This window comes from Megalops cyprinoides, chromosome 14 (genome assembly GCF_013368585.1).
Source record: "Megalops cyprinoides isolate fMegCyp1 chromosome 14, fMegCyp1.pri, whole genome shotgun sequence".
NCBI classification, from domain to species: domain Eukaryota; kingdom Metazoa; phylum Chordata; class Actinopteri; order Elopiformes; family Megalopidae; genus Megalops; species Megalops cyprinoides.
In genome coordinates, this window is record NC_050596.1 from 15,041,610 (window position 1) to 15,059,602 (window position 17,993).

Here is a 17,993-nt window from a genome sequence, read left to right on the forward strand (position 1 = left end):
TTGTTAATTAATAATAATTTATATGATAAAAAGGTACACTACTGATCTTTTTTTTTTAAGAGAATAGCCCTGAGTGCCCTTTAATGCGTTTTACCAACAAAATGCAAATCAGACAATATAATGACTAATCATGGTCTCTGGCTGTTACGTCTCTCAGACAAATTTAATGTACACTCATACAGTAAACATGAAAGTGTATGTGTGCTTACAGACAGTATGTGTTTATAATGTTCACAGCCTAGTGAATGGAAGAACTGTGCAGCATACTATATCAATCTTCAGCTTTTAAAAATAGTAACTTTACTGTTCACTGAAAAGTATCATATAGTCCTTTCATATTAAACCTTTTTCTGTAAAATAAATAGCCCACTTCTGAGGTCCTCACATTTTATCATTGAATGGAATGTTACTCAGCTATGTCATATGAGTGCAGGATCAACAAATTTGGTCCATCTTTTAGTACAGTACATTATACCTGGAATGAGAACAGTGTGCTTTGCTTCATCAGATCAATTAAACCCCCTGCATCAATAAAAATAATGTATAAGTCATAATGCCATCTTGTTCCTGAATCTTAAATCTGTACATTTGTCTATTATTATGTATGAACACTTTTCATTTTCCTTGAGAAAACACCACACTCTACTAGTGCTTTCTTTCCACACACACTGGTCAGTCTTGTGATAAGTTGTATTATGAAGAGGTGAGGAACATCAATATGTACTGTGTATATTCTTTGTAGTTGTCATATGGCTTTACGGATAATTCCTGCTGGTCAACACGGTTAGTCTTTGTGAATGTCCTCATGCCTGATGATTTTGTAGGTAATCCAGTAGACGATGTTGAAAATGAGGAAAGCCAAAGGAAAGACAGCTCGGGATATTGTGTCGATCCTCTTCGCCCTGTCAACAAACTTCCTCTTCAGCAAGTCCGTGTCTTTGGCGGTTGGTGTCGGGGGGACAGGGTTTGGCGCAGCAGCGGGCTTAACGGCCGCGCCGTCTTTCGCCTGCACGCACGGGCCCACTCCGTACCCCGCGTAATTGAAACGGCCCTCCCTCATGTCCTCGTCCTGGCGGTGAGGCAAAGAGCAGAGACGAGACTCGAGCATTAGTACACCTCTCAGTGCCGTTCAAGATAAACAATGTTTTTGGGGGTTAATATGCATGCCTGAGCTTCATACGGTGCACATTACTGAAATTAATGAATTTTCGGGAAGCAGCAAAAAGCACGTGAATCCATTATGGGCCCATCGTGCCACATGAAGGGAGTGCCCGCAGCAGTATTTCTCTGCATGGCAATGTCTCAGGTGTGGCTCCATGTGACCGTGGCATCTCTTTTTAGACGATGCCCACGGACACATTTTCACCTGCTTGATTAGAGTGAATGTGTTCCCTTCCTAATTCACCATTGCGCCCCCTACAGGAATAAATTGGTGTACAGTGACACACTGGCTCATTATTTTTTAAATAAAGGCTACATTTTCAACAATGTTTTTGTCTTGCAAACGATCAAGGTAACGTCAAATGCAACACTACTAGTTTCATTCTGTAAAAAAAAAACTTTATATTTCTACATGTCTATTTTTTGTTGCCAAATTTAAAGGACAATACTGAGATTTAAGCAAGGGTATTAGATGCCACTTGAGTTGGGAAAAAAAGTGAGGTTAGATTTAACCCAAATCTGGGAAAACCCATTAAAAACCATTTTACAGCATGTAGTTTTCAACACTAGATTACACTTTACATAACAAGCAATTAATGTTGCAGGAGCAGTTTCCCCCACCGTAAGGGAACCACTTCAAAGCAGAACAGATTCCTGAATCACTTACCTTCTCCTGTCGTCTCTGTCTCCGTCTCAGGCGGAGGAACTCCCGCTGTTGCCTAGAGACAAAGTTGACTCCAGCGTACTCCAGGAGAGCGGCGAACACAAACAGCAGACACACGGCCATCCAGATGTCAATGGCTTTGACATAGGAAACCTGTCAATGACAGCAAAACGTGAGTCACATGATTTACATATTTACATTCACATGATATGAAAAAGCACTGAGTGCAAATAATACTGTTGTATCAGTCATATGGTACAACGAACATGAGCAAAAAATTATTTGCCAAGTTTGGTCAGCTATCACAACCCTTGAGGGGCAATGATGTCACAAAGCAGTGTTACAGTGTTACCCCATCACAGCAGTGAGGGTAAAATACATGTGTCATGAGTGACATGACAATTTGACTAAGAAACCATGACACCTCTGACATTACAATGCATGTCAGTTGTAATAAGAATACTGCTATGAGACTCGTCTTATACCTCAGTCTCCGCTGTCATGTCAGGTCTCATCACCATCTTCTTGTGCAGGTCCACTTTGTTGCAATACAGTCTCACCAAATTGTATGGTTACTTTTGCCCAAAGTACAGGTTTGAGTGAATTTGACTGAAATCTGTACTCAGCTATGTTTCCGGGATGTTAAACATACCTACCTAAGGAAGTGTTAAGATTTGAGCAGGTTATTCATTTTTAAATGAAATAGGACATGCAACTTAATAACACGTGACTATGTGAAAATGGAGATTCACTCACAGAAATACTGTGATCATTAGCTATAACAAACAGAGTGGAATAACATGAGTTGGCTCAGACTGTCGAATAGCCTTGAGGTGTTGCCGTGGAAACTCTGGAAACTGCATGCTCTCAATGTGCATTCAGCACAACATGATGTTTATACACCTTTACATTTGAACATTATGAGAGCCTCTGGACAACATCAGCACATCAGAATAGAGCTATCTGGGAGGCTTGTGAGTTGGATACTTTGGTAATTACCTGTGGTGAAAAGTATTCACTGAACTCATTGAGTGCTGTTCTGACAAAGAATTTTCATGAGAACTTGCTAAGTGCTGTTCTCATGAACAGCGAGGGCTTACCTTTGGCAGAGAGGCACGCGAACCTGAACTCTGCGTCGTCATGGTGAGGACTGTGGTGATGCCCAGTGCCACTCGGGCAGGCGCGGCGTCCATGTTGATCCAGAACGACACCCAGGACAGGATGACGATGAGCAGGCTGGGGATGTACATCTGGATCAGGTAGTAGCCCATCTGCCGCTCCAGGTGGAACTTCACCTCAATGCAGGTGAATTTACCTGTGAGCATAGAGATGGATTGCGGTGTAAGTAAGGGGAGACAGGGATTTTCATAAAGGGAAGATTGCCTTTTAAAACACCAGGTGAAAAACACTTTTCAGGCAAACAGTTCATGCATAATGTGTTGTGCACATTCATGAAATAGTATCCCCAGAGTTTTTACCAAAGTTATCCAATAAAAATCACATTGGGGGTGTTCTCCCACCTACATCTGGTCCTCTGGTGTCCTACAGCCCTTCCATCACATCACAGAGCCATGTCCCATCTTAACATTAATTATATAGATACTTCAGATACAGTACATGTCTGTGCTGTGACTGTAATGGTTGTGACTCAGCCCTCACTGTTCACTTGCATACACTGCTGGCAGTCAAGAGTGTGAAATTTCAAATGGATAATGCTGTTATCTAACAAAGTTACATCCCTTTTTCATCAGCTAGTTTAAAATGTGTTGACCACACCCCCCTCTCACCTGTGTTATAGTGTTTGGTGCAGTAGCCCAGATCCTTTTCGTCCCTCATGATGAACTGTGGCAAGGTCAGTCCTTCAGACACTTGCACTGGACCCTCATCCAGCCACTCAAAGATCAGATCATTCATAGTGTATCCAACTAGAGGAAATAAATGGAATCATTCATAGAGATACCACTGCAATTTGCCATCATAAGCCATAAAATGAATTCCCCATGCTAACTAGAAAGTATTTAAGAATGTACACTATTTTTATGCTAATTTAACAGGGAAGAAAAATGAATTGGAACAGAAATATGAGAGGCTTATCAATGAAAGAACTCCCATTACTGAGAAAGACTCCATACAATAACAAGGCAAATTACAAATGGCCTGTTTGTGCTTTACTGTGTATAAGTTAAGAGAGACTCACAGCTCTCCAATTGCATTGTACAAGTCTGTGCATCCATGGGAAAGTTCTTTAAATCCATGGGGCAGGACAAAATGAGAGTCAACCTTAAAATGGAAACAAATAAACATAGTTTCAGCATCAAAATATGTATACCTGCATCCAGTCACTTCCTATTCCAGTATGTTTCCCTCCATTTTGTTTGAAAAGAAGCAACTCCAGTATCAAGTATTCCACCATTTCATAACATCATGGCATACCACAGCCCATATTTGTACTCAGTCAGAGGTTATGCTGCTTGTGCTGCATGTTCGAGTTGAGAAAAAAAGCCGCTTTTAATAACAGTTATTGCCAGTTGCTCAAGATAGTACCCTTACTGAATGTATTTCATCTTTCATTTCTCATTGTCCATGATGTGAATCTATTACTCTGCTCTGAGAGACACTGTCATCACAGATCCCTTGAGTTGAGTTGAGTAGTGAGAAGACTGAGTACTACAGTGTTGCTCATTGTTGCACAAGTGATGGAGTGTTTTGCACAGATTGCCTTAATCTTGCCTTGCACTCCAAACGGACTGCCTCTGATCTTTGTGTGAAATAATGACATGTGACTTGCCTTCAGCAATAAGCTGTCCTTGTTATGTGAAGACAGAGCAGTGCTGACACTGAAATCTTCTGATGAGTTGCACAGTTTAATTATCTTTGTTTTCCTCCCGAATGGAATGGAAACATATGCCCTAGGAGGAGTACCCCAAGAGGCCCATTTTCCTGTGGGTGCCAGGTATGTTTATTCCTTTTAACTGACTATCTCCCCTAAAGTTAAGAGTTTGTTTGTGTACTTAAAGAATTTATTCCTGGCTCAGATAAAGAATAGAATCAAGGGTTGAGTTCTTCATCTTTCTTCATATTTAAGTAATATGTTTTTCAGCATTACATAATGAATCAGTAATAATACAAATATCTAAGCTACAAAAATCAAATTGGCTAATATGATGACTTTTGTAACATAAGATCTTACAGCTCTGGAGAGAACACATTCGATCATAACTTACCTGGTATCATTGCCAGTGTGGTATATTGTGTATAAGGGCATTATTAGAATTGTCCATTCTTACTCACATATGCTGTCAGGTGTCAGACAAAATCAGCTTTGGGTGTTGGCTGTTCTATGACATGACATATTATAGCAAAATGTTACTACAAATGAATTCCTCCTCCTACATGTATTCCTACCTTTTGTAAAACTATAGTTGAAAGGCATTGAGTGACCTCAATCAACCAAAATCAAACCTAAATCAAGCAAAATATAATGCAAAAGATAATATGATGTGAATGGGATCTTCTACACAGCCTCAAAATCAAGACTTAGCCTAACCTGATGCTGTAGAGCACATTGCCGTCCTTGAAGATCCTCAGCAGCTTGTTGTCGGTGGTGACGTCGTGGAAGTTGGCGCCCTTCTCATTGGCGAAGAACAGGTCGGGCTTCCAGATGGAGTCGAGCATGGAGGGGTCCAGGTCCAGGGAGTCATCGGGGTACTCGCTGTAGGCCAGCCGCGGGTCGTTCCACTTCTGCCGCAGAAAGATGTTCACCCTGTAGTCCTGTGGAAATGCTGAGAGTCAGGAGAACAGCACAATGGACCTTTTTAAATGGAGCTACACAGGAAATGTAGTTCAAAAGCAGTCATGGAGGCTTTCTGTTGCAAAACGAAATGGTCTATATGCTACTTCATTGACTGAAATAGGGGACTAGGTTCACATTTTAGAAGTTCACATTGACTTTGAGCATTGAATGCATTGTTGGAAACATGAGAACTCAATCTGAATGCATAAGGGAGCCGTTATAAAGCATTGCCACCATTGGAAATATACTATTATTTTAATTAATCGAACAACTAATTGAAATTAAAAAGACATATAAACGTCAAGCATTAAATTCAGCAAATCTCCTTTGTAATACACATGAATTGAAAGGGTGGAGTGGCATGTTTTTGGAGGAGCCAAACAGTCAACATCCACAGTTCAATTTTATAGAGATAATGTATTAAAATGGACATTATAAACAGTGAAATGAAGTCACGTTAATGCTTATGTGTTAGATTCCGATTCCCCAATATCCACATCTAAACTTGTTATAATTTGACGCACCTAAGAAATAGGGACTATACATGATTATACAAGCATAATTAAGCAAAATAAACTGGGATACTTAAAACAAGTAATTGATTTTCAAATCACAATTTTAATTCATCTTATTATTTAAGTAAAGATACGACTCACTGCAGTCTGTTTCAGTTTATAACAGTTTATTGGCTGCTCCGACAGATGGTACTCTGGACATGAAATTATCAACTATCATCATACATATTAACATCATCATTCTCCAGGAAGAAAATTTACAACTTCTGCAAAACATTTTCCCAGGAAACATCAGCGGGGGCCTGTCCTTACTGTTTAAGCAAACTTCTATTTATTTAGAAATATTTGAATAATTCTTCCACTCTTGTAAGTGCTCACTCGTTGAGCTGCTAGCTGCTGTCACAATTTGCACTAATGAGCATGTCACATTCCCCATGGTCCTGACTTCATTTAAGGTGAATTATTTTCTAATGTTCTGAGTGTGAATTATTCAAATAAAACCAAGTTAACACATTAATGAGAAGTACCGTGCAGATGACATATTGCCTTCCAAAACATCTGGTTGCAAGTCTTTACTGCATACTTCTACCACTAGTTTATATAGCTAATTCACATTTTATTATGTTATTTTGGAAAAAAATAGAGAGACAAGCCATGGTTACTCAATTTAGTAATGGGACAAAGAGCAAGGTCATTTAGTCAAAGAATGGCCTGGATTGTATTTCCTGCTCTCGACTGGTGTCTTGTCTATTGAACCAAAACTAAATATGTTGCAGTTAACGTTAAATTGCGGCCCTACATACTGCTTGATGGAATAACAAATTTTTGTTTCTGATTTTTTTTTTCCACACAATATGCAGAATGGAAGTAGGTGGACACTTACCATGGTTGTTTCCGTGACCGAGCCAAAACTGTTGATAAAAATGTTGCAAGTAACGTTTACAGGAGGACCTGTGGAATGCAATGAGAATGAGGTGATGCATGTTGAAAAGCAAAGCTGGGTCATTGAACGGAAAAAGCAGTAGCTCCTCTGAAAAGTGTAATTTTCATAGAAAGGCATTTCGGAAAGATAGCTTTTGTGAATTTATTCCCTGAAGATATTATTACACAGGAAAATGTCAATATATGTGATTGTATGGCTATTGATTGATGAACCTCTAAAAATGCAGGTTTAGTAGATGAAATTAGATGTGTAATGACAAACAATCATATTCTACCATTCACTTTTTCATTTACATTTCTTCAAAGCTGTTACGTAACTATGAAGCCTTTCTTTTCAGTAACAGAAATTAATATTAATAAAATTAAAATATCCATTTTTTCAATCCATTGTTATTGATCAGTGGATTGTTTTACACAGAATTGATAAACCAGCAAAATAACAACATGGCATTAACAATAGCAAGTCAAATTAATTAAACAGAATTTGTGAGTGCAATTAATCTTAGTTGTGTGCATAAGCATACAAGGGTGCACACGTTAAGAATATAAATTTCTGATGCAACTGGGGAATGGGAACTGGATTCAATTCTCAATCTTATTTTTGTTGTATTCACCTGTGCAATCTAGGATGAAGGAAGAACTAATTTTTTGGCACCAAATACAACAGCTGAGGGAGTGAGTAAAGTACATAGAATTGCCACTGTTGCCATGTACCGACTTTATAATTGCATCATAATCACTTGCTATTCTGTCTTAACAGAGGGAGGGCGTATGGAAAGTGCAGAGGGGGTGGGGAAAATGTTGAAACTGTTTGAAGTGCTGCAGGTGACCCCAATTAGATATACTGGACTAAGAGTGGATGAATGATTGGATGATCTCTTTTATGTTAAAAAAAGTATAAATCTGTGGTTGAGAACAACATTGTCAGCTAAAGTTAGTGAATGTAAAGCAAGCTAAATTTGCATTTCAGTAATAATGCTTTTGAGTTTACTTTATTCCGTGCACCACAGTTGAAGGGAGGCAGGTAAAACTTAAATGCTGGTTGCTTAATCATGGTGACGTACATTCCTTGTGATTCTAATGTTAGGCATCCAAGAAAATGTTTACTCATGTTTGTTTGTAATTGTGGAAACTCGTTAATTTCAATGAGTGCCCATGAGTACTCGGAGTACCAATGTCCCACACAAGAATGTAACTTCCAAAACACTTGTCCATTCAGGAGTAAAGAGATAATCGAGCATTGGTGCTTCACCATCTTCTGAACACATGCAGACACAGACATCACACATTTAAATAAGCATATGAGGAGTAAGAGTGGAATAAATTTGTTTGCTAAATAAAAAAACAATTGATGTGAACGTTAGGAGGTATATATATACACCTGTATACATATATATAAGTGTAGCGTGTTTTTGAATATGTCCAAGCTAAGCTAACAAAAAGAGCCCAATAGCAAGTATAAATCCTATTTCACTCAGTCGTTTCAGCTTCCTCTGAGGTGAGATTTATGTGCAGACCAGCAGAGACAAACATTTTGTCACTCTTCAGAGCAGCAGAAGTCTCAGAGGGTAAGTGTGAACTGAACTTGTAGGTTCAGTGCTCTTCTCCCGTTCTAACTACATTAATCTTTCATACGACTTGGTACTAAACATTGTTAAGGATTGTTGTGGGGTGACTGCATTTGATCAGTTGAAGAAAAGTCTAACAGTAATGCAATACAGCAGAATACGCATTTTGGATGTAAGCTATTCCCTACAGCTGCGCCGTTGGCATTCGTCATTGCAAAGGAGCAGCTGTAGGTTTGAAAGCATGACAACTCATGGAGTCACACAGACTCACATCCCCCCTGACCTCTCAGTTCATGGCAGTCCATATGTTCAGCCACAGCCCTATGTTGCCTGTTCATCTCTAACTTTAGAGTTCATAATACAGTGTGTGTGGGACTTAGACATATGCTTTAACTTTTCACTATGCTGAACTGCTCTGCAAGAAGACAGTATGTTTCTTTATGCATTACTTTGCTATGAGCTCTGTGCAAGTTCATAGGAGAATCAGTTGGCCAAAGCAGATATCAAGTTATATCCAAAGCCTGGATATAACCGATCTGCACTGCTCACACTGAATGAGGAAGTCCTAATAAAGGACTTCTCCAAGCAAATGTTTTTTGGACAATAATCAGTTGAATTATTTACCCAGGTTAACAAAGAAACAACCAATAAAAACCAAGCCATTGATTTCTACATCCATACATTCGCCAGCTACTGAATTGGATGTAATGTTGGGAAAGGAATTGGAAGCTCTGCTGTAGAATCAGAAAACCTCAGGGAGTGGTGTTATTCCAGTTAGCAACACAACTGATACTGAAGTGGTGATGACTGACTGATGGATGACAATGCGCTTGAGGTATTGGGTTTGAAACCTGATGTCTTCATGAACTGTTGTGACATGCATTTGCTTTTGTTGATGTTGCTTGTGGTTTGACATAAATACCATTTTTTTTATATATTTGTCTGTATTCTATTTGTGATGGCATTTCTGTTAGATTCCCTTCAGTGAACCCAAATGTTGGTTCGTTGGACCTGGCAATTGTAGGATGATGTTTCTGTGCTTTAATTCTCTGTAGTCAGCTTTGTGTCACAGTGACAGAGACTATATTTGTCTTTGCTCTCAGTTCTGACAGCAGAACAGAGGAACGCTGATGTCACACAGGCCAGAGGGAAACGCATTCTTAATACAATCTGCACTACCATAGTTACAGCTTTTTAGAAAGAAAGGCTCATAAATCCAAGGGTGTGGACATTGACTTTAAGTACTGTAGCATTAATGTTTATGTTTATAACATAAGATCAAACTAATTTGCAATATGCCAAATTAAAGTAATTGTTGCAACTGCTTGTAGAAATTAAAATTAATTAATTAAAATTTTTAGGTTCATCCAACTAAGTGGCCTCACTTCTTTTCTTATTTATGTTTTCAGTGTCATGCAGACTTGCTATCGAAGACAAACAAACAAATCAAACAAATTCAGTCAATTCTCCACAAAGGATGAATAAAGTTTTGATTGATTGATTATGTAGAAGACATATCTGTGTCATGCTTTTATCATTGTTTCCTCTGTTGGACTTACACTTGCTTTTTTTAGCAAGGCATTTTATAATGCTTTTTCATGGTGCTATTTAAATTATGGCAGTTAAAAATCTCTGCCAGTTTAAAACGCAATATCCACTTTTGTGATTTCCCCACTTGACAGAAAAAAACCCTTTGTTTATGTAACGAGCTTGGCAAAGCAGTAACATTATGCAGATTACATTTCAAGGCTCTTTGGCAATTTAAATTCCTCTTCCTGAAGAGAGCACAAATCCTTATCTGGACTCTTTCTCTGAATAGAATCACTGGAAAACACTGATTAGGAGATTAGCTTGCAGTCTCTTGAAGGATCTGAATGCATTTCTTCTCCAATAAAAATTAAGAGAAATTTCAAGAAGAACAAAGAAAGGTTACAGTCTTATGTAGCATGTCTGTGTGCAGTCTATTTACAGCCTTGAGAGTCTCCTAATACCTTTTTACTGTGTATGTGAACAGAGGTACAATCCTGCTAATATGAACAGAAACTGTAGGGCTCTGTTCTTCAGATGAACAAGGTAGAAAGTCCATAAAATGGGTTGCGCATGGATGATAAATGTCAATAGATATGATTCATAGTTAAAACCATGATTCTCGTCCCCTTTGGGTGGCTGGGATTTCAGCAGTTGTAAATGCCGGCTGTAGATTAACACATCATGATGCACCACAAAAGAAGAAAATATTTTTTCTGTAAATGTTGACTGAAAACTCTTGTCAGTCCCTTCACTATTTACAGTTGATCAATGCATTCTGTATGTTGTTGCGGGTCATATTGCATGCAATGTTAATCAGGGATTTGCGGCACACATTAAAATGGAAAATGTACCTTTGAAATTTGGCCTTATTCGTGCATCATAGCCAGATGTTTTGCCCATTAATTTGTCGAGGAAATCAGAGGGAGACATGGTCTGTGAGGAGCCTGAGGTTCTGGAGTCATGCTCCTTTGTTACTCCACCTGTTACTCTGAGAGGAACAGCAGAGGGAGAGAAGATAACACTACCCTTCACCCAGAGTCATCAATGCAACACATACGTATTCTTCATCATTTTCACTCATTTTTTTCTTTCAGTTAATTGTGACACATTGCAACTCCATCCACTGCATTTCTCCTGTCCCACAGAAATGTAAAAAATGTCAATATTTATACCCTTGGAAGACATGTAAATATAGTTCATAAAGGAAACGGATTGTCCAAAAGCTTTAGTGGTTATTCAGATCTTGCTGATGAGACACCTAAGTCATATAAGGGTTCTGAGCAAGTTAATAAATGTTTCATTGTCGTGGATTAAGTGACAATTGGGTACCAAAACATGCAAGCCGTGTTATCATGATGTTGATCTAGTACTTGCTTATTTGTTTGATGTACAGGTTTAATACATTTTCCCAAAGTCTCCTCGCCTATAATCCAAATGGCAGCAAAAATTAGGAGGAGTTGGGAAACCCAATAGAGCATTTAATTTACATGCTTAAGGAACTTCAAGATCCACTTCATATGTCAAAGGTTTGCCATTTTAAGTGTCTGTAAAGTTAAACGTCATTGAGCCAAAGTAGTGGTTTTTATCGTGTACGGTTGTACTTAAGCAGAAACAAAGCATTGTTTCATCTCATTTGTTTGAATCAATTTCCTTTTTGTCATCGATTTATTGTTTATCAGTACCAAAAATATCAAATTACCTGCATTTCGTTCCAAAGAAGTGATGGAGTGTAAAGCAAACCATATCATACTGGGTAATTATTAACCACTCGCATATCCACTAGTTTCGAAATACTTCTAGATTCTGCTTAAACAACTGGAAGCTGAACTGAACCAGATTATAAATAAAGGTTAAACTTGGGGTTTAGGGCTCGACTAAGACACAACATTTTATATGGTACACAAAATCTGTCCTCCTTGTTAATGCGACGTTCTCTGTTGCATTCTTTCTTATGGCATGTTCAACTGACCCATTAAATCAAGTCGTAATCAAAACAACACTATACATTTATCGGACTTTTTTCGCAGGAAACAGCTATCTCTGTCACTAAATGATGTCTGTAAACGGAGTTAAACAGTATAGTTTTGAGAAATATGACGACGCGGCATTCGATCCCTCATCTGAATTGCTGTGTTACAATTACATCGATATCATTGTAGACTAAGCATTTAATTACCGCTTGGTCCTTAAGTCAGGAACAAGAAATGTATCGGCGGTCACATTCACCATTGATATATTTCCATGGAAAACTAATGAATTCCATTAAAATCCATGAAAAACTAATCAATTCGAGTCTTCCAGTTCTTCCAATACGAGATGATTAGGGCAATTAAGCACACACAAACTATTTTCAGATACCTCAATTTCTATGCTACTACTTTCCGTCTACTTTTTGTTGTCCTTTTCATAGTAGGAACAGGACAACAAAAAGTGTTTACGAGGAGAGTGTAATGGACTTCACTGAGAACTTTTTTTTTTGATCATCACGTGAGTTGAACCTAAGCATGGCACATTGCGCACATTATCATGACACCGTACTTACATCAAGCCAAGGTAGTGTCAATTATATCTACCTTTTATTCTGATGGGAGTTGAAAGTAAATCAACAGTTCCACATACCTGACGACGTTGGGCTCTAAGAAACAAGCAAATAAGATTGTCAGGGATTTTACAAAGGGCCAAATCATTCCTCTTTAGGTATGTGGTCGATTTCCCACTGTTCTGACTTCTTCCATGGACGGATGGACGGTCAAATACACGATCCAAGCGGCAATATCGTTTTCTTGCGAACCAAAGCGCAATGAGATGTTTTCGTGGGTAAGGAAGAACACGCAAGAGACATTCCGGTCCTTGAAATCATAGTCCCAATTCAGTTTAGTTGAACACTGATACCCTCGCGTAGTATTTCAGAAGTGAAATATGTCCACGAACATTAATCGAAAGACATCGAATCATTATTTCCCAAACTGATCCCGCGGTTTACCAAATGAACTAGAAATTGTTCTCAAACCATGAGCACATTCAATTCGATTCCGTTAACTCAAGAGATATCACTGATTATCAGTTTCCTTTGAGAAGCCCGTGACCGATCCTTCGCAGGGCAGAAGGAATATCTGCTGTGAGACACAGGGGCGCGTACTCGTCTCATATGATTCCCTTCAGCCTTTGGACAGCTCCCGGTTCCGCCGCGCGCAAGCGCGCAGGCAGCTTGGAGACGTGAGCAGAGTCTCATTATGTCAATTAAACAGACGGAGAATTCACTTTTGTTAAAGTTATTTCTGCAAACATCCATGTTGTAGAACTCACGCTGTGCTGAACAAAGACAGCAAGATAGCCATAAATCCAAAGACAACAGTTGGAGATCTCTTTAAAAATGGCATCCTTAGGTTACAAAGTATCACAAAGAACCTTTTAAAGTCATAAAAATTTAATTAAAAAATTAATTCATTGCAGGGTTGCAAGGAAGAAGCCTTTTTTTGAGGGGACACCTGTTTTGAGAAAGGATGCATACCCATTGAGAATGATGTTTGGAGTTAGTTTGCACCTGCAGGTAATAAAGCCGTTTTAAAATGGAGAGAGTCATGAGTTCTAACTCGTACCTGGACATTTTGGTCCAAAATATGGTTTCCTCTGCCACAAAGCTCAAACTGAAAATGAATAATGGCAGTGATCATAGCGTGACGCATTTAACCAAATGTACAATTAAATGGTTAACTGAGCGCAAATAAATGTTTGTTACTGATCAGTCTCCAGACCTCAATGCAATTGGACATCTATGTTTCAATCTCAAGCGAGCAGTTCACCAAAATGTCAGAAGAACCAAGAACAATTCTATCCTGAGGGATGTCCAAAAATTTCCCTTAGAGGATTTAAAAAACAGTATCTACAGTGGTCTGTGTAAATGTGACCCTCATGTTTTCTGGAATCAATTTCTTATTTGGGAGCAGTATGACTTGGTGTTAAAATGATGATAGTAAAGTTGAAGTTGCAATGGATTATTTTTTTGACACACACAAAAAAAACTAATATGCACATTTTTACATTTTATAGCATCTTTTTGCTCCTCTTTATTCAAAAGTGTACATTACATAAATAGATATCATGACAGTGTGTATGTCATAAAATTTTATCAACTGATTTATTTCAATCCATGACTTACAGTAAACGGTGAATGTCCCTATTGTGTAATTTGAGAGGTGTACCCAAAATGCCAGTTGTAAGATTGCGCTGGGAATGTATTAGAATGCTTGTTGCCCAGGAAACAGACATACTAGCATGACTGGAAATTCTGAATGCTCATGGCCCAGTACTGAAGCTGAAGATATCTGACAGATGGGGTTATGTTAGTAGGATGGCACATCCCACACAGCAACAAAGTAAGGAGAGTATGGCTCTAAGAGGTTTATTTTACATTTTAGTACTTCTATGGGTATTTTCAAAATCATATTTAATTCAGGTTGAAGATTTGTCTGTTTTAATTTTCGTTGTTGTTTAGACATGAACTGAGACTGAAGTACACATCAGAATTCTGGAACTGCAGGTATTTCACCCTATCATCTCCAACTGTCTTTCGAATATGACTACCATCAGCTTTCACAAAGAGGCCATAAGATTTCTTTAGCAGCTACTTTCTTGTGCAGCCCACATTCCCAGACATAAGTGACAACAGCACGCTCACTTATCAGTTTTTTTTATTCACTGTCACTCTGTCTTTGGTGATACATTAAGATGCATATTCTTCAGGTCTTCAGAATCAGTCTTTTTTCCATGGATACCTGCATATTAAGGGCCAGGGCACCACTGAAGCGCACTTGCATGCTGTGCCACAGCTAAAAGCACAGCCCTCTTCTGTCCAAGCGCTGAAATGCCGCATATTCCTTTTACTTTATTGCTGAGGTGTACAGTAAATGTTTCTAATAACAAACAGCACACTGAAAGAAAGAAGGACACTAAATAAAGAAAATGTTCCTCCATAGATATTTCAGTCCAAAGGACAGGATCAGATTATTGTTTGATGCAACACAAGCTTCAATGTTGTGACAGTCTTGTAGGACCTTTATACATGGAGCTGGCTGTGTGTTCCTAATTGTCTTCTAAATCATTTGCAGAAACAGACAAGTCTCTGTAAAGGGAAGGAATACTCTACTTCACCATTGCTGCTACAAATGGATGGTTGATCTCATGTTGCTGTGCAGAACATATGAACGCTTGTGGTTTTCACACTTGTCAATCATAGCAGCCCACTAAGTGTATGGTCCTTGTATATGAAACCTTCACCTTCACTGAGCAGTGGAAAAGTCTGAATACGGTTCCACGTTACATGCGGTACAGTTCTACTGTTCACAGCAAAAGTGCAGCTTCACTGCCTGAAGAGAAATGTGTTTATAAGCATAAATTATTATATATTATATAGCATATATCTTTTTTCTACTTTGAGTTATCAGAAAACATGCCCATGCATTTAGCACTAAGTATTTTTGCAATGCAGAAAGGAGGTGTGAAACAGCAGGGCGTGGATGAAATAATGGAAGTATCAAACATATATGAACATTTATCAAGTAATGAAGAGTTGGACTGCCCTTTGCATTCAGTGGCTCTGCTCCATTCTGCTTGATGATACCATGTATCAGATTTCACAGGCTATTGGATCAGTGCATGGATCTTATCTATCAGAATAAGGGGTAGGGCAGTGATCCCATAATATATGTATACATACATATGTACATGTACATGCATACATACATACATACATACATTAAAAAATTACCTATATAAGTAGCTGTCCAGATAATAGCACCACATGAATAGAATCTTCCCATTTAGGCATTAAATACATTAATGAACTGCAACACTTGAAATGCTACAAATCCTACATTATTAATCCTGTTTACCTGCTTTCAAATCAATTGGCCAGATTGTATCAATAATTACCAGATACAGTAGTACCTCTTATTTGCTACAGAAATTGGTCTTTTTATGTTTGGGTGTAGAACTTACTTAAAAACAAGTGGTAGCTGTTGAGTAATTTAAATATCTGAATACAATATGATTCAAAAATGTATTATGAAACAATAATTTATTAAGCAGCACATGACAGTATGATGTTGTTATATAATTGTGCAACCATTTTTTTTTTTAATCCAAGGAATTCAAGTGTCACAGAGCCCAAGACAGCCTTGTAGCACCAAGAGAAATGACTTGCTTTCTCATTCATCATCAATAAGCCATTTTTAGAACATGGCTGTAAATTGTTTCCATGGCAACATCAACAAGACACACATTGAAAGTGAAACTGGTACACACTGATCACAGATTAAATTGTTTGTTTCAATACTGGTTAACAATTGAAAAATGTGCATGGAATCCTGTGGTGATATTTAAAAAGTAATTTATTGAGATTATATGTATAATCTTTGAACATGAACAAGGTAACCAGCTAATTTTTAACTTAACATACATATGTTAAACAGCTAATTAAGTTGAAAACTTAACCAATAATGTTGTAGACTGAGATGTGCCAAGCTAAATTATTTTAGTCAAACAGAACAGCATTTCAGTTTAGCCAGCTGACAGACAAACATTGATAGTGTGCACTGCCTCTCCACATGAAGACTACTCAAAAAAATATTTAACCTTGCAGCTATCCTCCGTACTGATTATGTAAGAGCTGGGAGCAAGAACAACTCTATGAGCAGTTCTTCCGTCAGAAAAATTGACACCTTTATGCTGGAAAGGCACAGCTGGATGGCATTAATCACACTGCCAGCACAAGCAGAACCTCTACTGACTCACCTTCACCTATAAATTTGCCATTTAGATGTAGCCCAATATGACAATTTCATTTTCAATTTCAATCTGGCATACCACTCTGTTCTGGAACCTCCTGCACTTGGCCATATATTATTGTATGTGAGTACATGAGTGAGGTCACTCTCCAGGTTTGTGTATGCTTGTAGTGCTTGTAACTCATGCATGTAGTATGGGAAGTACACTATATGGACAAAAGTATTCGGACACCTGACCATTACAATGTAATGACATTGTATTCAAATACATATACTTTAATATGGAGTTGGTCCCCCTTTTGCAGCTATAACAGCTTCCACTCTTCTTGGAAGGCTTTCCACAAGATTTTGGAGTGTTTCTGTGGGAATTTGTGCCCATTCATTCTGTAGAGCATTTATGCTGGACGAGAAGGCCTGGCTCGCAATCTCCGTTCCAGTTCATCCCAAAGGTGCTTGATGGGGTTGAGGTCAGGGATCTGTGCAGGCCAGTCAAGTTCTTCCACACAGAACTCATCAAACCATGTCTTTATAGTCCTTGCTTTGTGCACTGGGGCACAGTCATGTTGGAATAGGAAAGGGCCTTCCCCAAACTGTTGCCACAAAGCTGGAAGCATAGCATTGTCCAAAATTGGTTGGACATTGGTTGCACAATTAGAATTGTCCTCAACATAAAGAAAATATTCTTAGTTAGGTGGGAGGTTGTAACTGGTGACTAGTCTTTACAACAACAAAAAATTGTGTTAAATCATTTTTAACATGATGCATCTTTAAGGCACAGAGATTAAAATTTGGTACACCTAAACCAGGTGCAAGTTTTTGTGGCAAATTTTTGAATTTTGGTTTGCTCCCTTCCTAATAAACATTTTAATAAAGACTGTTTGCTGAATAGGCATTCGGTGGAGCCAAACCAACACAGGAAATAGACCAAGGGAAGAATGTTCATCTTAGTAATGGAGATTCTTGCTGGTACAAAGAATGGGAATAAGGATTATTTACTGACATCAGATTGTACTTTATGTAGTGCTGCAAAATGCT

At 38.4% G+C, this 17,993-nt stretch overlaps 1 protein-coding gene across 1 annotated transcript; it reads right to left on the minus strand.

Annotated features, from left to right (window-relative positions):
* Positions 1-784: 784 nt before the first annotated feature.
* Positions 785-13,152, minus strand: LOC118788941 (glycine receptor subunit alpha-2-like). The gene is made up of 9 exons (XM_036545160.1): positions 12,793-13,152; positions 11,025-11,161; positions 7,017-7,084; positions 5,373-5,596; positions 4,023-4,105; positions 3,613-3,750; positions 2,926-3,140; positions 1,829-1,978; positions 785-1,069 (listed from the first exon to the last, which is right to left on the minus strand). The coding sequence occupies exons 1-9, from the start codon at positions 12,858-12,860 to the stop codon at positions 785-787; spliced, it is 1,368 nt and encodes a 455-aa protein (XP_036401053.1). The 5' UTR covers positions 12,861-13,152.
* Positions 13,153-17,993: the final 4,841 nt, after the last annotated feature.

Bases quoted from the DNA above. Each gene is read 5' to 3' on its own strand.
- LOC118788941 (XM_036545160.1), bottom strand. From the start codon at position 12,860: ATGATTTGGCCCTTTGTAAAATCCCTGACAATCTTATTTGCTTGTTTC. The intron at 3,751-4,022 runs GTGAGTCTCTCT...TATTTCCTCTAG, and splicing joins TACAATGCAATTGGAGAGCT to TTGGATACACTATGAATGAT. The intron at 3,141-3,612 runs GTGAGAGGGGGG...CTATGCTCACAG, and splicing joins CACCAAACACTATAACACAG to GTAAATTCACCTGCATTGAG.